A 21827-nucleotide genomic window follows, 5' to 3' on the forward strand; every position below is an offset into this window, starting at 1 on the left:
AGGTCGACAAAACGACAAAACAAAGGCTAGGTTCACACCACAAGTCTGAAGTCTGACTTTTTTTGCTCAAATACGATTGTTTTGTTTGTTTTTTTGTGCCTGTTCAGATTATTACAGTGCATGAAAATGCACTGTTTTGTTATCCGAAGTCGTCTTCTTCTTCTTCTTAATCTTCTATCCAAAATTTCTGTGTCTAATTCAACTTCAACAGTTTAACATAGAAACTTTGTTCAGTTTAACTTAGTAACTTAGGTCTTGAAAAGGACACCTGTGCAATGTATTTTTCACTTCTGTAAACTTTATACTTTTTTAGATATTAACAAAAAACAAGCTTATTTTTCCCTGTAGACTTTGCATTGGCACTATGACATCATAAAGGGCTAATTAAACTGATTGCACCTGTATCAACTGCTTTCTGCTCAACTAGGCAAACTCTCTCTGTGTCTCCCCATTCTACAAGGATATAAGGCACATTTAATCCAACTTTCTATCCATCCATCTTCTTCAAACCATTCACTCATCCACCCATTAAACTATCTATCAACATCCATTAAAAAATCTGCCTATCAACATCCATAACACCATCTACATTAAACTTTTAAACTATCTACTCTGTCTCAGGCTTTAACACTGTATATTTTACATCATATGTTTTGCATTTTCATGCACTGGTAATTCCTCGGAATTACATTTTCATTAAATGTGTCAGATTCCTATTAGTGATAGATCCTAACCTGACCCACATGTGCAAAACAACAACAAACGGACACGCACAGCAGGCAGCTAACTCAACTGACTGACTGACTATCTTCTTCTCGCTCTTTCATTTCCACTGAGTGATATTATAACACACATCAATTTATCTGGTGCTCCAGTGAAATATTTGGAATTCCGCCATTGCAAAATTATGACGAATGTCAATGAAGAACATAAAAGTCACATGAATTCTGATATAAGTATTCAGACTGCATGTCGCATTGCGAAACATCAGACCTGCATCACATTTAGACCACATATGGAAGTGGCCCAAATCAGAATTGGAAAAAGTCCGATTATATGTGACTTCAGCTGTTCATACTGTTTGGACAACATCAGATGTGTCTATCAAGTGAAAAATCGGACTTGGTCTAGTATTGTGAAGCCATAGTCTGGGGTTACACGGGGTAACAATCGAAAACATAGCCTGAAAAGAACAACACTTACCCCAATACTATTTGATTGACTGAATGAAGACTCTATAAGGACATTCATCCAATCACAACAGCGCAGTCTTTGCATTGTCAAGACTTGACTTGACTTCATGTGCCTGACCACTTCGTTTTTTTCATCGACATGCCCGTGGGTGCACAAGGTTCATATGACAACTCGTCAACTTGTACACCTGGCGTAATAATGATCATTGCGCCAATGTAAACTAGCAACAAGATGTTCGGTCGTGCCTGCTGCCCTGATGCACCAGGTTTAGGGCCCTGATATTTATAAGTATAAGTATATCTCTGCATTTATCCCAATCCATGAATTAGTTAAACACACTCAGCACACACTAATCCCGGCGCAGTGAGCTGCCTGCAACAACAGCGGCGCTCAGGGGTTAGGTCAAGGGCACTTCAGCCGTGCCTACTGGTCGGGGTTTGAACTGGCAACCTTCCGGTTACAAGTCCGAAGCGCTAACCAGTAGGCCACGGCTGCCCCTAAATATTAAAACCTGTATTATATGCCAAAAACTATATAATTGAATTCTCACATAATGAATATCACTACTTCACATATTGGTCTTTTGGTCTATGTTTGGGGTATGAGTATCCATGGTTTCTCAAACAGATATTGTGGAAAGTGTGCAAATTAAAATGGAGGCACAACATGTATTTACAAAAATGTTATACACTATATCATAAATCAGTGACTAATAGAAAACTGGACCAATTAAAAGCTTAGAGAAAACTGCAAGTCAAAAGTTTTTGGACTTCTGTTACTAAAATGATTCACTAAATTGTGAAGCCACTACCTGACTATATCACATAATGTAATTAGAATGTATTTTCATTACAACTAGGTGGGGTCAGTGTTTTGTTTATATTCTGTAGCACATCAGCATAGCTCAGCAGTACTTCAATGTGTGCTTGTCTCAGTGTATAGGACAATATTAATTTTTGATTTTTTAATATTGTACAATTACAAAAGAAGTTCCTGGTGCAGCTTATGGTCTAGACATAAGCCTAATCTAACCCTTTGTTTTAATGGAATGACATTTACAGAAGTATGTAGGAATATAAATATTTTCTTTTATTATTATTATTATTATTATTATTAGAATCAGGTTTGCATTTTTGTGTGTGTAGGCCTATCAGTCTAATGTGTTGTCATTTGTTTCCAAAGTAACATAAAGCACCATGATAATATTATGCTCTGCTGTGCTGGTGGCAACTCCTGACATTTTTGCTCCCCCATTTGATAAAAGCGTATCTGAGGCTTCCAGCGCCAACTGCCTTAATGTGTCAGGGATAAAGCTCCGTAACATTTTAGACTAATTTTTCATTGCATGGGTCATTGGATGGTACCAGAAATTATTTTTCCTTATGTTGCATTATACACATTTTGATATATGTGGGGAAACTATGAGTGTGGTGGATAGACTTATCACCTTACAATTGTATTTTCATCCTGTGTTGTGAGAGTTTTTCTTGTGTTTTATAAGCTATTGGATGCCTACATTTCCCTGGGGATAAATAAAGTATGTATCTACCTGTCTATATATCTATCTATCTATCTATCTATCTATCTATCTATCTATCTAAAGCTGCAGAAAACTAAGTGACTAAAAGCAGTAACAAAATCCCAAGGTTTTTATAAGAAGCCTGTTAGGTACTGTCAACAGTTGCACACAGTTATACAATGATTGCCTGAATTCCTTTTTTGTACAGGTGCACATCTGTAACCCAAAGCATTAAAAATAAAGATTTTTTCCCAATTAAAGATGACTTTCTATTTTGTGCTGGCAGAAGTGACTGTCGGCCATCCACATCCTTACACATTTGAATATTCTATGTGCATGTACACTGTAGGCCTAAGTGAGTGTGTGCATGTGTGTGTTTGCTTCTCTGTGTATGTGTGCTTCTGTGTGAGTGTGTGTGTGGGGGCATAGCTGGCGGTCCGCTGGGATTTTGCTCATCGGTTCTCTGGCGGATTGCAGACAAATTGGCCAATATTGGCCACCCTACCCCCCACCCTGGACCCCTTCCAGTTTGCATACCGAGCCAAACGATCCACGGAGGATGCAATCTGCTCTGCCCTCCATCCAGCCCTCACCCACTTAGACAATAAAGACTCATATGTGAGAATGCTGTTCATAGACTTCAGCTCAGCATTCAATACCATAATACCACAACAACTCATCAGCAAACTGGACAAGCTAGGATTCAGTACCTCCCTCTGCAACTGGCTGCTGGACTTCCTGTTGCAGAGACCACAAGCAGTACGTGTCGGGGACAACACCTCAAGCACTCTGACCCTGAGCACGGGGGCCCCTCAAGGGTGTGTGCTCAGCCCCCTGCTCTTCACACTGCTAACACATGACTGTACAACCACTCACAGCTCCAACCATCTGGTGAAGTTTGCGGACGACACAACACTGGTGGGCCTCATCACTAAGGGCGATGAGGCTCACTACAGAGAAGAAGTAGACCTGCTGGCTAAATGGTGCAAAGACAACAACCTCCTGCTAAATGTCAGCAAGACCAAGGAGATTGTTGTCAACTTTCAGAGAGGCCACAAACAACTGCCACCACTGTCCATCGACGGAGATGCTGTGGAGAGAGTGAGCAGCACAAAATTTCTGGGGGTGCACATCAGCGACAACCTCTCCTGGACCACCAACACAGCATCACTGGCGAAGAAAGCCCAGCAGCGCCTCTACTTCTTGCGCAAATTGAAGAAGGCAAGTGCCACGCCTCCCGTCATGACTACATTCTACAGAGGGACCATCGAGAGCATCGTCTCCAGCAGCATCATAGTGTGGGGCGGAAGCTGCACAGATCAGAACAGGAAGACCCTCCAGCGCACTGTACACAGCTAAGAGGATCATTGGAGCACCACTCCCCTCCCTGCAGGACATTTACACCACCCGCCTCACCCGCAAAGCACTAATGATTGTCAAGGATACAACCCACCCTGCACACGAACTGTTCAGCCTCCTGCCCTCTGGAAAGCGATACAGGAGCCTCCGCTCCCGCACCACCAGACTGGCAAGTAGCTTCATCCACCAAGCAATCAGGATGCTGAACACTCTACCCACTCTCCCATCACTGACAGCCCCCCCCCCCACCCACCAGCCAGCCAGGAACCTAGGAAACTAGGATCCTGTCTACCCTAACACCCCCCAACACCGCCCTGTGGAACTGCACTGTGACTGCGCAGCCTAACGTGTTGCTGCTTCACATCAAGCCTGATATACTTTAAATTACTGCATACTGCATATCAATGTAAATATACAGGTCACACAAGCACAAGTTTTAAACTTCATGTAACTGTTAAGACTATATAAATATACAACACAACTACCTCTATTTTTTTTTTTTTTTTTTATATATATATGTCCTATATTTCTATTTTGATACATACATGTTCTATATTTCAGTCTTGCACTTTAATGTAATGTTTATTGTCTATGGCTATGTCTATAGTATGTCTATGTCTGTATTTAAAGTATGTCTATGTCTGCATGGGAAAGTAAGAAACGAAATTTCAATTCTTTGTATGACCAGTGCATGTAAAGAAATTGACAATAAAAGCCGACTTGACTTGACTTGACTTGATATTTTGCCACTATTGGTCTAAAATCTTTTTTATTTGTTTAGTTATACTCCATATATAATTCTATTAACTTTTCTTAATATTCATGACAAGTTAAATTTAAAGAGATGGTGGTCCAACGGCGGACAATAAGTGGCTATCTGCCAATCTGATTTTGCTATCTGTGTGTGTGTGTGTGTGTGTGTGTGTGTGTGTGTGTGACAGTACTGCACTGCCTTTTCTCTCAGCTGAAAGTACATGTAAACATCATCATCAAGTCTAGCTCATTTGATGGAGAACTTGAGATCACATTTACTTTCAATATGAGTCTGGAGGAAAACTCACTGATATCACCTTCTAATCCTCTTCAACGCCGACTAGTTTCTCATGTAATTTTTCTGAGTCTCTTTTCTTGGGGGGGGAAGGCCATTTTTCGAAGAGGACTTGTATTCCCCAAGACAACCAAAAGGGGGCGATACAAAAGGTTTTATCATAGACATGAAATCCGGCCACTGTTTACGGAAGTCCAAGTGACGTGTCAATATTCGCACAGGCATTGTGGGATCGGAACGACTCTAGCTAGCTATGGTGAATTCAGGAGCCATGAAACCCATGGCTGAAACGAACAAATAAGTTATTCTTACTAGCTGTTAACGTCACTGGACATATATCTATGATGACAAGTGTTATGGGTGATGCATTGGATACCTGGTGAAGGGAGACAGATGACGTCTACGGCAGTCTAATCCTGCAATCAGACGATTAGTGCAAGAAAAGTGGAAGATTGTGTCAATGGACGCTTGTGTAGTGCTTCACATCGCTTTTATTTTTTCACTGGAGGTGAAAAAGTAGGCCGGACCCTGTCTTAGGATTGCTATTGCAAGCCTATTATTTTCATGTTTTGGATATTTGGCTTGAGACAATAGCAATAATGTCGACGAGCAGCCCCGAAGCCGTGAAGAAATTGCTTGAGAACATGCAAACGGATTTGCGGTCTCTGTCCATGGAATGCAAGAAAAAATTCCCCCCTGTGAAAGAGGTAACGTTAGCTAGCTAGCTAACTAGCCAGCGTCTAGTAAATGAGTGTTGCTAAAGAATTTATGACTAGTCTTTCCCGTACAAACCTTACTCCCAAATGGATTTTCATGTGTTCGCTGATGTCATCAACACAGCGGTAGCCTACTATAAGCAAGGGTTGCTTGAGAGATGACACTTCAATTGGTAATGCAGCTGTCTCAGCTGCATATGCAGTGGGGTAAGTTAGCCAGATCTCTGACAATAAAGGAATGGCTCTCATGCTGTTTGTCAAGCAAACTATCTGTTCAATACCCCAACATATGCGTTTATAAGTTACACTAGGCCCATCAATTTAGTGGTTGTGCACTGACCTCAGAGTGAATGCGGACGGATTTTCTTTATTCCATCTAACGTTGGCGTTAAAGAAACTTAGTTTGGTTAAACAACATGGAGCTGAATTAAATGACATAGATATCTGTTTAGTTTGTGATCAGATGAGTTCAGATGAGAGTGGACCGAGTAAATGGCCACGTTTAAGCAGCCTACTATGCATTCTGACTTCTTGCGTCTTGGGCGACACAGCATCCTCAAAAGCCTCTGGAGTTATACGTGTCAGTGATGCATGAGGTTGATCAGATGTAATCATTTACATTTGTGATATTTTGTTTGCCCTTATTTGTTTGCATGATCTCAAATACGATCAAATACTTGGCTTAACCATACACGTATTACTTGGAGGCCTGGTACAGTAAGCCTCTAGCCATACAGTAACCGTTTTGGTTGAAAATGACGGCTACTTACCTACAAGACCATATAGGATCAGAAACTGATCCCGAGTGGACCAGATTTGTTTTGTTGCCTGTGAAAGCTATAGGCTAGAGCAGGTCACAACTAGGGTTTTGTCATCATTACTCATATGAAGGAACTCCAAAGCTTTCACAAATTAGGGAAATACTCTTCCCATTAAGATATGACTTTTATTGAAGGAATCAAATGGAGCAATCAAAACATATTTGGACACTTGAGCTGGAGCATTATGGTAGGATACAGCCTGCCCTACAGTTTATCACAAAGTCCTTCAGTTGTAGGACATTGAAATGCATGGACTTTTCTTCAACATATGTTTTTATGTATTATATTTTGGCAAATCAATGACTCCAAGATTTCATTTGTATAAGCTAGTGAAGTCATTGAATGTTTATAAATGTAAAGCGAGAGCTTTGAAAAATTCTTGTTCAGTGAGGATTCGTGAAAAATGGTCATTGACTTTGACAACCTTTGCAGCTTTTAAACAACTGGAAACATGACAAACATAGAAAAACAGATAATTTGTGTAATAAAATTCAAATGGTTAACAAATTAAACCAGGGCTCCAGTGACTAGGCCCAACCTGTATCTCTGCTAACTTGTCAGGTTAACTGTATAGTGTTTTTGCAGCCTGGCTTGTTACAGGGTATAGGCCAAAAATGAATAACTGCTAAACAACCTCTGGCCTTGTGTGGGAACTTAGTCACACTTCCAAGTGTTCCTTAGTCTAGTTATCTTTGAAGCCCTACTTGGAAATGTGTTGAATAACTGTACTGTACTGCTCTCCCCTTCATCTTTTTGTGAGCTCTAGTAAACACTAGGTCTGACACGGGGCTCAGTAAACCATTGAGATGCTCGAGTGTTGAATATGAAAAGCAAGAAAGCAAGGCTGAATTTGCATTTTTGGTGTTTTTGAAGTCCACATGTACCAGTGTCTCTGTCAGTTACTCTGGAGGTCAGTGACGGATGTGTGTTGTTGTGTTTACATGGCCAACATTAGGCTCACTTTGGAGAAATGTTTGATTATGGCCAGATATCTCCAAATGAATTATTACCCTGCAGATTAGCCTAATGCCTAGTGTTTTGTCCCTGAAAACTGTCCTTTCAGGAAGAGTATTCAGTGAGGCCTAGTAGATCCAGATCTTTTGAGTGTATTTCCTGGAAAGTTGATGTCGAGCTCATTTCAGCTTTCCTCATTCTAATTTTCTTATCAGTCAACAATTCATTGGCTGAGATAAGTAGAAACATCCCCAAAATTGTCTATGATTCTCGTGTTTTTTGTTTTTTTATCAATGTCACATGAGTAGAGTGCATCTGGTATTTATTCTGTCTGTCTTTCTGAAATGTGTAGCCTGTCGCTTTTCTCTGAAACACTTTCTAAAGTGAGCCGAGGTCATAATGGACTTGTTGCCTTGATGTTTAGATCTAAACATCAAAACTTTGAGAGAGTTTGCTGTTTTCCTGATGAGTTGCCCAGCTGTTAAGGAAAAGTTGGCTGTGTTTCGGGGGCCAAAAATACACTTGTAGGCTAGCAGCCATGAGGGTGTGGTACATTTAAAGCTTTTCAGTGTTTTCTTCCATATGTAGGGACTTTTAAAAACAGTTCCTCTTTTGTCTATGGTCAGCTTGTTTCCTTGGAGGAGAGGCTTCAGTGCCAGCTTTAAATAGGCCTACATTCTACATACAGGCCTACATAAATAGGCCTAAATCCATTTGGCCCCTTAGTGCAGGTGTGTTGTTAGTTATGTCGCCAAAATCAATTTGGTTTTAAAGTTACCATAGTGATTAATATCATTTTGACTAAAGGCAATTTAAGAAAACCTTAGATTGATGTGGTGTTTCATCCTCTCAAGAGATCCCCAACTTAATTTGTCTTTTATCCTCCTCATCACCATTAAGACAGTTCATTTCAGTTAGAACTACCCTGTAGGCTAGAAGGATTGCTATTCCTAGGCCTGAATGAAGGTTATTTATAGGCAGCTGTAGCTTAGCTCTCATACAATACATAGAGCCTATTCATTACTGCTCAGCCAGTTTATCCAGTTTAGGATCAATTTGCATTAGGCCTATACAACATTATGTGTCTAACATCCCCGGACTCAACAAGTAGTCGTAGTTATAAGCTTGTTTGTCTATGAGAATGTTTCCACAAGGTTATTGAAACCAGGAAAGACTTCCTTATTCCTGATTGTTGTGAAGCACAGTGGTACTGTCTGACTAGTCATTACATACATTACATTAAGTATAAGTATATATACTTTTTTGATCCTGTGAGGGGAAATTTGGTCTCTGCATTTAACCCAAACGGTGAATTAGTGAACCACACAGTGAACACACAGTGAGGTGAAGCACACACTAATCCCGGCGCAGTGAGCTGCCTGCTACAACGGCGGCGCTCGGGGAGCAGTGAGGAGTTAGGTGCCTTGCTCAAGGGCACTTCAGCCGCGGCCCACTGGTCGGGGCTCGAACCGGCAACCCTCCGGTTACAAGTCTAGAGTTCTAACCAGTGGGCCACGGCTGCCCCCATTACATCCTTGCTTTTCCTCAAAGACAACTTGTTATTGTTATTTCAACTGTGGCTAGGCTACTTCACCACGCAGTCTTTCTTTGCACATTTCCATCTGGTTTAGCTTCCTGTGCTGGAAGTCCATGCGTTGGCTTTGTGAGGACAACCACTAGGTGGTTGGACTGGAGCGCACTGATCTCCCCTTATTCGCCCACAACCTCCATCAAAGGCCAGAAGCTCCCAAATCCAAACAAAGGCAGAGAGCGAGGCCTGCACTTTTTAAGATTAGGCTGGCTATTAGTTCGTCATGGATGTTGATTCTGGATTCTAGAGACTCGAGCCAACTGAAATTAAATCTCTGTTGCCTAGTTATTTCCAGATTTGTGGGTATTCTCGACCTCCACCTTTAGCAGTGAACCACAGTGTGTTTTGCTGTTTTGGATGTACAATTTGTTTGAGGGTCATATCTTATCTTATTATCTTATATCTTATTTCAAGGGTTCTTGAATGTAATTGAATGTGTCACCTGTTTTCTTACTGTAGTCAGTGGTTGGTACTTTGGTTGAAAACAGTCTACTAAAATGGCATGTAAACCCCAATACAAATGCCAACAAAAGGCTTGCTTGCATGCGAAATATTGTCTTTTTTAGCAAGGTTTGTGATATTTTGCTGTTGAAAGATTTATTTTTTAACATTTTCGTGGGGTTGGAGGTCCAATCCAGACCACATAACTGCATGGGGCATTGCTTAGGCCCTAGGTGGAGCTGCATGGGGCATTGCTTAGGCCCAAGGTGGAGCTGGAATGACAAAGTGTGTGTTTATCTGCCCTCCAAATGATTGTATACCAACAAAATGAGAAGATGAGAGTTGTCTATAAAAGCATGCTTCAAAAAGTGACAAACCAATATGTGCTCTCTCTTTTAAGAGAAAAGATCAGTTGTGAATAAAACTAAATAAGGTTTTATATTATGGGTCCATCATTGTTGTTTGTAATTTCATTGACCTTTACTAGGCATTATTACAACGCTGGTCAGTCATGTTTGTATTAACAATGCTCTCTTTGAAGACCTCTGGGGAGTAGGCTAGGCCAGTCAGAAGTCTTACCAGGCCTCTGGCAGGAGCCACACTGAGAAAGCCGCAGCTGTGGCATGTAACCTTGTTGGCTGAATAAAGTGGTTTATTTTAATACAGTCTCGACACCCTTCTGCCCTTAACAGGGTAAACAGCATGATTTTAATGACATACTACCTCAAATGCCAGAGGACTGTGTCCACTTTGTCTTCCCATTTTAGCATCAAAATGCTTTAATGCTTTGGCAGACACCTGGGTTCAGCATGATCGTTAGTGATGTACTTTATATTGCGAGGTACTTTATATTGTGTTAGTCTTACATTTCATGGCCTTCGATGTAGTTGAAAACTACAGTTTGAAGTTTGAAAGGACTTGGACATAACCTTACCATCTTGTATTATATTGTTATGAAATCCTTTACGATGAATCCTAAGGCATCCATGCAATCATTTAAGGCTCATTTGCATCCATCTTTCTTATATCCACTTATTCCTGCATTTGTACTTTCTCGCAGCACCTAGATGTGAGCACAGCTGCCTACCTGCACAGCCCCAGAGCTCTCTGAGCCAGATGAACCTTTTCACACGTGTAAAGGCAGACCTGTTGTTCACACCGTTTGATTTGCAGCGGATCTGACAGCTGATCACAGCACTGCTGAGAAAGCAAGTAATACACTGAACAGGAGGGGACGCTTTGTGGTAGTCACAGTAAACATGGAGCTATTAAAAGGCTGAACAGGGGCAAATGCCCGATGGTCAGACAGACAGACAGACAGACAGACAGACAGACAGAGTCTTCTGTGGACTGCACAATGTGGGTCGGCAGCCAGAGCTCAGCTATAGAGTGCACATTGCTCTGAGCTGTCTCAGACACACACACACACACACTCCATCCCCACTCTAACCCCCTTCAGCAATAGGGTCATTTCCGGCTGCAGAGCTTGTATGGCATCTTTTCCCTGATGCTTTCATGTCCATGTTGATTCTAGCACAGTAATGGATAGTGGATGCATATCTGCTGTAGTGCACTACTAAAGGGTACAGTATGTAGTCATGTGAAACTATGTCATAAATAACAACATATTTTAGTCCTACTGACTACTGGCTTGTCAATAAGGTTACAGTACATTGAAGTTGATGGGCTGGGGTTTTTTTTTTCAGCTTTCATTTTGTTTTACTTAAATTTTTCTTTTAATACTTACACCCAACACAGTTGGGTGTGTGGACACACACAATTACAATGACATCTTCAGCTGCAAAAGACTCAATCATGTTAGCCAATACGCAAGTGAAGGCCACAGAATGAGTCATAAGTGATGTCATTACACGGTGGTCCACTTAGTTTGTATTTTGGTTTGGTGTGACCCTGACAATGTTTCTGTTTTTCAGAAACCTTGTCCTGCTTAGGTAAACAGAAAGCTAGAGTAGTAATGGGTAGCGTATCCAGGATTGAGCCTGTGGAAATTAACAGGGTTTTGTTTATCTTTGTGTTTATTTCTAGGCTGCAGAATCCGGGATTGTGAAGATAAAAACTATTGCTGCCAGAAACACAGATATTCTAGCAGGTAAACTAAATCTGTCTTTCATGAAATTACAGGCCTAATGTTATTGTGGAGCTCGTGTAATGTCTGGCAGAACACCCTGAGGAGTGGTCATTGGTGGTGTCCTCATGGGAGACCTGACGGCCTGAATATTCTCCCTCTGTGTCTCTTAGCCAGTGTGAACAGTGCTTATTGAACTCTTCCTGAAATACTGTACATGGAACCATCAGTCCCGAAGCCATCATTACCACTTCCACTTTAATGTGTCTGAGACCATGTCTATGTGGCATTACGCAAGTACAAAAAGTACCGATGTTGACGTACATACTGAAAGTACAATGTTAATTGTACGTACAAACATTTACAGAGTTACATTTTCAAGTCTCAAAAGGAATCTTATCAAGTGAGGCTAACAAGATTAATTTCAATGTACTCAGAACAGTTAAACAATGTGTACGCTTATTGATAACATTGAACAGCATGTTTTGTGGTTTGACTTGTCACTGGTAGCTGTCTCTGTCTCATATCTGTGTTTCTGTCTCATATGCATCTTCATTATCATGTTGTATCATGCCCCGTTCTGCACGGACTGATTGGCACTTTCAGCAACTTGGTTCCTGTTTAGTGCTATTGTTACCGTAAAGGTCATTGGTGTCAGATCAACAGATACTTTAACACCAAAGATTCATTCATTCATTCAGTTCAAGTGCAGGCTAAAAAAGTTTGTGCTTCAGCTGAATACTAAGTACATGAAGGAAATGCTGCCAGTTAGTGACCAGAGACCAGAGGGGAGTCCATTACTCATAACTACAGCTCTCACTAGCCCCATTGTGCATGCCTTCAGTGCTTCTTTGTGCAGCATGTGCTGTTGACGCTTCCTTCTTGATGAGGTCACTATTCAGCAGTGTGAGTGAATTGGTGGACGTGACGTGACGTGACGTGACGTCTGCTTGTGTGTGCAGCTCTGAAGGAGAACAGCTCGGAGGTGGTGCAGCCGTTCCTCATGGGCTGTGGAACCAAAGAGCCCAAGATCACCCAGCTGTGCCTGGCCGCCATCCAGAGACTCATGTCCCACGAGGTGGTGTCCGAGGTAAGGGTGCACCACAACAACAACAACACAACAACACAACAACACAACACAACAAGACGACTAGACGGAGCCGGTGATCCATAGGTTGAAAAAATGTTGAAGCAATATTGGCCAGACATCTTACAAAACAACAACAACAAAACAGTGTGTTGCAAGCCTTATTCTCAAGAAGCAAAGAAATATTGTCTGTTGTAGTCCACTGTTCACAAAATCATAAAACCACAGTGCAAACAGGTAATATGATGGAAGTGCCTATGGCTGAACTCCAGCCGTAGGTATGTCTTTACCAACCCCTCTCTCACTGGTGCCATATTGCTTCATTATAAGATGCTCCTTGAAATCCTGCGTTTTCAGTACAAACCATAAAAGTGCTTCTATTTGAACTAAGCCAAATTCCCATACTTCCTCTTCACTGGTCATGAATCTAATGGCAGAGCCCAGACATGCTCAAGCCACAATCCCTGGGTTAGATCAGCAGAGGAGACCAGCGGTCTGGAAAAAAGAAGCCGTGTCTGTGGCCGCTCCGCGCACTGATCAGGAGCGGTCATCCCCGGCTCAGTCCAAAAAAGCCCTTACCTCATGGTCCACTGCCCCCGCATCTCCCATAAGCCCTGGGGTTTAGCGCTGTGACAGGCACCAGCGGTGGACGAGGTCGAGCTCTTTCCAAATACCCCACACCGTTGTCGATCGTAATTCAGATTCTCGGTGGAACTGGCAGAATTTCAGAGCATGTAGAGTACATTTAGATGTTGGTTCAAAGACTTTTTTTTATGTTTTGTTTCCAGATTATTCTTTTGTTTTATGTGCTTTATCAGTGTTTTGTGTGGACAGAAAGAATTTGGATGGCAGCAGCATTTTGTTATAGTGACCTTTGAAACTCTCATTTAAATCTTTGGGACAGGCCATCCTCTAGCCTACTCAATGTGACCTCATGGCCTCACCGTGAGGCTATGATGTTGATCTCTGACATTTTCTTACTGACTCATTGATCTGAGGTGTGAAAATGACCCTTCCTCATGAGGCTTAAGCGTGTGTGTGTGTGTGTGTGTGTGTGTGTGTGTGTATGTGTGTTTGTGCTGTGTATCTGTGCGCGTGTGTGTGTGTGCGCGCGTGTGTGTATGTGTGTTGGCCAGGCGGCGGCTGGAAACATCATTAACATGCTGTGGCAGCTGATGGAGAATGGCCTGGAGGAACTGAAGCTGCTGCAGACGGTCCTGGTGCTGCTCACCACAAACACGGTGGTGCACGACGAGGTCTTGTCCAAGGTACTGGTGCACGCGTTGACCTCTCCCTGCCTGGCCACAGGTCATCAGCAGATGTCCAACTGTTGACAGTAGTACATCACTGTGATGTTTGGAGTAGATCACTGTACTCAGAAATGTAATGAAAACAAAACAAAGCAAAACCATGAAAGAAGAGCAATATGTATCAAATTGTTATTTTTTTTTAACTCATGTTAAAAAAGTTAAGTTCTTCTAAAATCTTTAACTCTATCTGGTTTTTAACTCAGTACCACAGTAGCAAGTCCTCTCTCTGGTCCCTTTCCTCAGGAGAGAAGGCTTGTGTGCATTAGCTGGTCTGTTCACACCCACCTCACGCTGGGCTTTCCTCCAACACAGATGTTGCGCCTGCTTGTGTTTAGATGTGTGTAGCATCAGTGTGCTGGTCACTAAAACAGGCTTTTTTCTGACCCTAGGCCATCGTCCTGTGCTTCCGCCTTCACTTCACAAAGGACAACATCACCAACAACACAGCAGCCGCCACAGTGCGGCAGGTGGTCACGGTGGTGTTCGAGAGGATGGTGGCAGAAGACGAGTGCTTTAAAGGTGAGCGTGCCCCTCATTAACACCCGTGTGTGTTTTTCTCCTCCTCCTTATGAATAGAGGAGAAGGGTCTGTGTGTGTGTGTGTGTGTGTGTGTGTCCCAGAATAGAGGATATTATCACTACAAAACGAGGCTCCCTGGAAACGTTTCCTCCGGCGGCTCATTTCGCAATCACGTCTTCTTGCCTTGTTTCTCCTCTGGAGCCAGGAAGGGGAGTTATTCTCAGATCACCAAAAGCTGCTTATCCCATGACTTAAGTCTCAACTCGATGAATAAGTAATGTGTGTGTGTGTGTGTGTGTGTGTGCATTTTTTTTTTTTTGTCTTTTTCTTTTCGGACTGTGTTGATTTTATTACTGGCCCTCTGTGTCCATGTATGATAATATAATTAGGAACAGCAGCTCCTGTGGCTGCCTGGCGTTAATGTAATTCAAGACAGGCGTGTGTGTGTGTGTGTGTGTGTGTGTGTGTGTGTGAGAGATTCAGTGTGAGAACTGATGTGTGCTTCCATGCCAGTTTGTGTGAATATGTTTGTATTATGTGCATATATGCTTGTGCAAGTGTATACGTCAGTATGTTTGCAAGTGCTTGCATGCCTGTGTCCAGCACCGGGCAGTCACATGAGGGCCCTCTTCAGCGTTCCCACTCAGTCCTGTATCAGGGGCCAAGCTGAGTCGAATGTCCCTCACCTCTCCCTCTCTCCCTACCTCTCTCTCTCTCTCCCTCCCTCCCTCCATCCCTCCCTCCCTCTCTTCCTCCACCCAGGCATGGCCGACGAGCCCCCGCCAGTCCAGGGCAACAGCAACCGCCGCTCGGTCAGCACCCTTAGGCCCAGTGCCAAGGATGCCTACATGCTCTTCCAGGTACATCCAACAGGGGGAGCTATATATTTATTGTATTGATATATTCCCAGTTGGAAATGGCTTTGTTAAGGATGTTTTCTTATAAGTCCATCTGTGTGTTTTGTGATATTCGCAGTTTCAGAGATATGATTTTGCAATTGGTTTGGGACAAATGTGGTTTGGCCAAGGATGTATAAAGACTAGAATTGGGGAACAGCCATGAATAATCTTGCATGTGGACAGCTTGAGTGGTTGTTGAGGGTTGGCTGACTCTAGATCTCAGAGGGCTGCTTTTAGGTGTGTCCTCCAATCCTACGTGTTCTATGCTGAGGAAACACTCAATTCACAATTCACTCAAACACACAATTTAATTCACAAACAATGAACATTTTTCACGAGTTCTTCCTCGCGTCACTCTTGTCACAGGACCTGTGTCAGCTGGTCAACGCGGACGCGCCGTACTGGCTGGTGGGCATGACCGAGATGACGCGCACGTTTGGCCTGGAGCTGCTGGAGTCGGTGCTCAACGACTTCCCGGGAGTCTTCTTGCAGGTCAGCATTTTCAGCTGGACTTCCTCTCCGCAACTTGCCGCTCGAGCCCCACAAATCACAACACTGCTGAGTGCACTGGGCTGTCTGTCTGCTGGCCAATGCATTTCACCTTGACTCATAATGAGGGTCATAGCTCTGTTCTTGTTTCTCATTATTCATGTGTCATGTGTGATGCACCGAAGCATTCTCCCTCTCTGATGTTATGTAGAATATAATATGGCTCTTACCTGGGGTGGGGTGATTTCTTATTAAATTTAAGGTTGTTTAAGGTGTAGGGTGTTTTTAGGTGTGTTTAGTGTTAGCTTACTTATTACCTATTGTGCTTTGTCAGAATGAAAGCATATTTTGACTATTGTTTTGACAACATAGATAGATAGATAGATAGATAGATAGATAGATAGATAGATACTTTATTGATCCCCAAGGGGAAATTCAAGACAATTCTGTGTATAGTCTGATAAAGCTGTCCCTCTCTCTCTCTCTGTATAGTCTGATGAAGCTGTCCCTCTCTCTCTCTCTGTATAGTCTGATGAAGCTGTCCCTCTCTCTCTCTCTCTCTGTATAGTCTGATGAAGCTGTCCCTCTCTCTCTCTCTGTATAGTCTGATGAAGCTGTCCCTCCCTCTCTCTCTCTCTGTATAGTCTGATGAAGCTGTCCCTCTCTCTCTCTCTCTCTGTATAGTCTGATGAAGCTGTCCCTCTCTCTCTCTCTGTATAGTCTGATAAAGCTGTCTCTCTCTCTCTCTCTCTCTGTATAGTCTGATAAAGCTGTCTCTCTCTCTCTCTCTCTCTGTATAGTCTGATGAAGCTGTCCCTCTCTCTCTCTCTGTATAGTCTGATGAAGCTGTCTCTCTCTCTCTCTCTCTCTCTGTATAGTCTGATGAAGCTGTCCCTCTCTCTCTCTCTCCCTCTCTCTCTGCATCCCCCCCTGCAGCACCAGGAGTTCAGCTTCCTGCTGAAGGAGCGTGTGTGCCCGCTGGTCATCAAGCTCTTCTCGCCCAACATCAAGTTCCGGCAGGGCAGCAGCGGTGGCAGCGCGGCCTCGCCGGCGCCCGTGGAGAAGCCCTACTTCCCCATCTGCATGCGTCTGCTGCGCGTCGTCTCCGTGCTCATCAAGCACTTCTACAGCCTGCTGGTGAGGAGCACCAGGACTCTCTCTCTCTCTCTCTCTCGCTCTCTCGCTCTCTTTTGATCTCGATCTTGATCTCGATCTCTCTCTCTCTCTCTCTCTCTCTCTTTTGATCTCGATCTCGATCTCTCTCTCTCTCTCTCTCTCTCTCTCTCTCTCTCGCTCTCTCTCGCTCTCTTTTGATCTCGATCTCTCTCTCTCTCGATCTCTCTCTCTCTCTTTCTATCGATCTCTCTCTCTCTCTCTCTGTCTCTCTTTCTATCTATCTATCTCTTTCTATCTATCTCTGTCTCTCTATCTCCATCTCTCTTTCACTCTCTCTCTTTCACTCTTTCTCTCTCTGTCTGACTGTTTCTCTGACCCTGTTTACGCTGAGTAAACGCATAGAGTAAACCAAATGTAAACAAGGCCCTTATATCTCTATCTCTCTCAGTGTCTCTTTCTCGTGCCTTGTGTGCTGTATCTCATCACTGTCTCTGTGTATGTGTTTCTATCTCTCGCAGTCTCCTCCATTTTCTTACTCTGTTCATAGGCTCTGTCCACACATAATTGTGTATTTTTAAATGCAGAGATTTTTTTTTATTGTTTTGGCCTTTCGTCCACACAAAAGTTCAGTTTTCTTATTTTTAAAAGCTGTGGTGTCCGTGTTTGTGTGTGGACAGAGAAAATAGAGTTTTGAGATTGTGACGTGATGTTTTCTCCTGTGTTTGAAATATTTCCAGGCCTCCAATTGGCCAACATTGCCATCTGTTTGACTGACATGTTTTTTCCTGGCTATTTTTGCGCATCTGTGTGGATGGAATTATTTGAAAATACAAAGGAGGAAAAATATTCCTTTTTAAAAATGCCTTGCTACGTGTGGACATAGCATCCTTCTTGTTATTCTTGCTCTTGGTATTCTTTTTATGTCAGTGTTTCTTCTTCCCTCTAGTTTCTTTTGAAGTTTTGTCAGCAATGTGCCCCCAATATTCCACTACATGGTCTTTGTATCATCTTCATCTTCAATGATTCTTTTTGTATTTGGGACGCATGTCTAAAAGTATTGACCATGTCTGTGCTTGACGTGTGTACTGTATGTGTGCCTTCACTGTTTTCTGTGTGTGTGTGTGTGTGTGTGTGTGTGTGTGTGTCCTGTAGGTGACGGAGTGTGAGATCTTCCTATCTCTGCTGGTCAAGTTCCTGGATGGAGAGAAGCCGCAGTGGCTGAGAGCCGTCGCCGTGGAGTCAGTGCACCGCCTGTGTGTCCAGCCCCACCTCCTGCGGTGAAAGACCTACTTCATACTTAACGTCCTGTCCCTCTGTGTGTGTGTGTGTGTGTGTGTGTGTGTGTGTGTGTGTGTGTGTGTGTGTGTGTGTGTTCACTTCAGTAATGACCACTATAAACCACCATGTTTATGTTCACTGTGGGGCACACTGGGTTGTTTGTTTATGGTTAGCGTTAAAAGACAAATTGTAAACTAATTGTCTCTCTGGAATTTGCGGGGAAATGTTAGCCGTGCATGTACAGATATCTGCGATTACACCGCATGCCAAGCTTAATATGCCATGACGGATATATGCCTCTAGTGTCACTGAGAATGTAGCAAGCCGCTTGCAGACACACGTCTGGAATGTGGCATATGTGTGCACACTTCACATAAGTCAACTGCCGGTTTCATTCCGTAATCCTATGCTCCCATAGGTCCTTCTGCCAGTCCTACGACATGAAGCAGCACTCCACCAAGGTGTTCCGGGACATCGTCAATGCCCTGGGCTCCTTCATCCAGTCCCTCTTCATCGTGCCCAGTGCTGGCAACCCCGCCTCCATCAACCCACCCACCGGTCAGTGGCTTTCTGTCCAGAGCAGCCGCAGATCTACTCATGTTTGACTGCATCAATGATATGACTAGCTAAGATATGACTAGCTTTGATATGACTAGCTAAGATATGACTAGCTTTGATATGACTAGCTTTGATATGACTAGCTTTGATATGACTAGCCAAGATATGACTAGCTAAGATATGACTAGCTAAGATATGACTAGCTAAGATATGACTAACTTTGATATGACTAGCTAAGATATGACTAACTTTGATATGACTAGCTTTGATGCAGCCAGACATGATGGTGGCCTTGGACTGCTGTGCCTGTCGTGGTACAGTGGCATAGACTTAAATGTGCCATTGAAATGAAAGATGAGGTGTTTTTTGTGTTGACCTGTATATCTGTCTCGTTCCTTCTTTCTCTCTCTCTCTCTCTCAGGTGGTTCTGGGTCCACAGCGCAGACGGCAGCCCAAGGTGGACCTGGCTCGGCGGGGGTGAGCGGAGGCCTGACCACGCAGGCGGCTTTTGAGTACCGCGGCACCTGGATCCCCCTTGTGACCGTCAACGTGCAGGGCAGCGCCAAGGCCACTTAGTGAGCACCGAGCGACCCCTCTCTGCCCCCTCCCTCCCTCTCTCTCTCCCTCTCAGCCCCCCCCCCCCTTCTCTCCCTCTCTTTTTCTCTCTGTCTCTCTCTCTCTCCATCTCACTACACACACGCTCATCTCAGCCACACAGATGGCTAGACTCAACAAGACACGGCCAGACAAAACAGCCCATGCTCAGAGCACTGAGGGTCAGGGCTGGAGCTGTGTGTGTGTCTCCTGCTCTCAACCACAAAACAACTCAGAAACCCGCCGCTGGTCTCACGTTTCATACGCCCACCAGGTTCACCTCAGTGTCAGAAAACGAATACTGGACACGCATCATGTTCAAAGCGATGTGCCTGGGAATGCTTGATGTTCTTTTCTTTTTCTTTTTTTTTTTCTTGCTTGAGCTCACCAAACAAATCATGAAATGAAACCAAATATTATGCAGGCTTCCAGAGAATTAAGCGCAGACCTAACGGTGAACCTTTGTTTATTGTGTTCCGTCTTGTCTTGTTTAAACCCTCGCCATAACAAGCAAAGCACTGTTGGGCCAGCTCAGATGAGCTGTACATCTTCTAGCTCATGTCACCTTTCTAGACCACCGCAGATAAACAGAACACTCAGACACATGCAAAGCATGATGGTCTTTCTGATGGCATGAATAGAGACGCAGGCAGGCAGTAGTAGAGAAAAAAGGGGGTTTATTTACAATGATGTGCATCAAGGGAGAGACAGCATGCCTTCACACAAATATCCATCAGCTTCTCTAACTAAAGAAGCAAATAGTCAGGGTTTAAGTATCCTTCCAGGTTGCCAAGAGATGGTGTTGGTCATCTCGGCTTACATGGACCACACTAAATCAGACCCTGATTAGTGCCAACCTGGCTGTCCAGAATGGATAACTTCTGACGAAGGGGATGCCCCCATGCAGAACTGAGACACAGATCAACATTCCCCTTATCTCTGAAGACAGGCACACAAATACTCAGTAGTGGCACAGGAACAGAATGAAATAAAAACAGTCCCGTCATACGCATGTGGAAGGACACATAACAAATGACAGTTGGATTCTTCTATCCGACCATAATTCTGACTAAGCATAAGGACACATAATTAGAAACATAAGGATATGACCTACTTATGACGACAAAAATTAAAAGACATGAGTTGTGATTTCAATACCCTCAAGCAAAAAGAACCGAAACATGATCAGATATCAAATGAACGCACTTGCAACCCTCTCTCCCCAGCCTGGAGATGCTGGACAAAGTGGAGCCGCCCTCCATCCCCGAGGGCTACGCCATGTCCGTGGCCTTCAGTGCACTGCTGGACCTGGTGAGGGGCATCACCTGCATGATCGAGAGGGAGCTGGCGGCCGAGGAGGAGGCCGCCGCCCTGCGGGACGGCTCACTGGACACCCCCCAGGAACCCTGTGAGTGAGAGCCTGCTGAGCTGGCTGTGTGCACCCGTTTTGTGTCCTAAATGCAATAATAGCCAGATTAGTAACCAGCTTTTTGATGGTGAGACAACACATAAACTACCGTCCCTTGGTCTTAAAAATGAAATGTTATTACAGTGCATTTAAATGCACTGTACTGTTCAACGTAGAAACGTTGCACTGTACTGTTTAACGTAGAAACGTTGCACTGTACTGTTTAACGTAGAAACTTCATTCAAACTATGTTACATAGGTTTTACTTAGGACATGGGTGCTTTGTATGTTTCATCTTTGTAACTTTTATCAACATGTTCCCATAGACTTAACATTGGGCTGATGACATCACAATAGAGCCGTTAAGCAATTAGAATCCTATGCCAGGTGGCCAGGCCACCTGCAGCAACTGCCAGTCTCAGGCTTTAAGCATACAAACTGGCTCTCTTAAGACTACACATCCTGTTCAACTGCTTCCTCTGCCAAAAACTGTTTCAAAATAAAAGTCCTCACTACAATAATTCACTGTTAAACAATTTAACCCTTTAAACTACTGAACTTTTTAACTGTTCAGCCATTGCAACTGTCACTTGTCATCAACTATGACTCCTACCCACTGTAGCTAGTTAGAATTGTTAACTTTTTTTCAAAACTGCTAGAAAACATTAGCTAAGTTAGCTAAGTAGCATGGTCAACATAGTTAGCATAGTTAGCATTTTTAGCAAAACTACTAGAAAACATTACCTAAATTAGCTAAGTAGCATGGTTAGCATGTTTAACATTGTTAGCATAGTTAGCATTTTGAACAAAGCTTCGAGAAAACATTAGCTAAATTAGCTA

At 43.3% G+C, this 21827-nt stretch overlaps 1 protein-coding gene across 4 annotated transcripts in view; it reads left to right on the forward strand.

The window, feature by feature from the left end:
- The first annotated feature begins 5331 nt into the window (after positions 1-5331).
- The window catches only part of mon2 (MON2 homolog, regulator of endosome-to-Golgi trafficking), a 37159-nt gene continuing 20663 nt past the window's right edge, over positions 5332-21827 (forward strand). For all 4 annotated transcript variants that reach the window (XM_042109262.1, XM_042109264.1, XM_042109263.1 and 1 more), the window contains exons 1-12: positions 5332-5827; positions 11690-11753; positions 12692-12819; positions 13953-14084; positions 14516-14645; positions 15408-15505; positions 15911-16036; positions 16970-17170; positions 18302-18426; positions 18846-18985; positions 19407-19560; positions 20806-20987. In XM_042109262.1, the coding sequence (XP_041965196.1) occupies positions 5720-5827; positions 11690-11753; positions 12692-12819; positions 13953-14084; positions 14516-14645; positions 15408-15505; positions 15911-16036; positions 16970-17170; positions 18302-18426; positions 18846-18985; positions 19407-19560; positions 20806-20987 (1588 nt within the window). In that variant the 5' untranslated portion in view covers positions 5332-5719. The remainder of the gene's footprint in view (positions 5828-11689; positions 11754-12691; positions 12820-13952; positions 14085-14515; positions 14646-15407; positions 15506-15910; positions 16037-16969; positions 17171-18301; positions 18427-18845; positions 18986-19406; positions 19561-20805; positions 20988-21827) is intronic.

This window comes from Alosa sapidissima, chromosome 11, assembly GCF_018492685.1.
Source record: "Alosa sapidissima isolate fAloSap1 chromosome 11, fAloSap1.pri, whole genome shotgun sequence".
Taxonomy (NCBI): Eukaryota; Metazoa; Chordata; class Actinopteri; order Clupeiformes; family Clupeidae; genus Alosa; species Alosa sapidissima.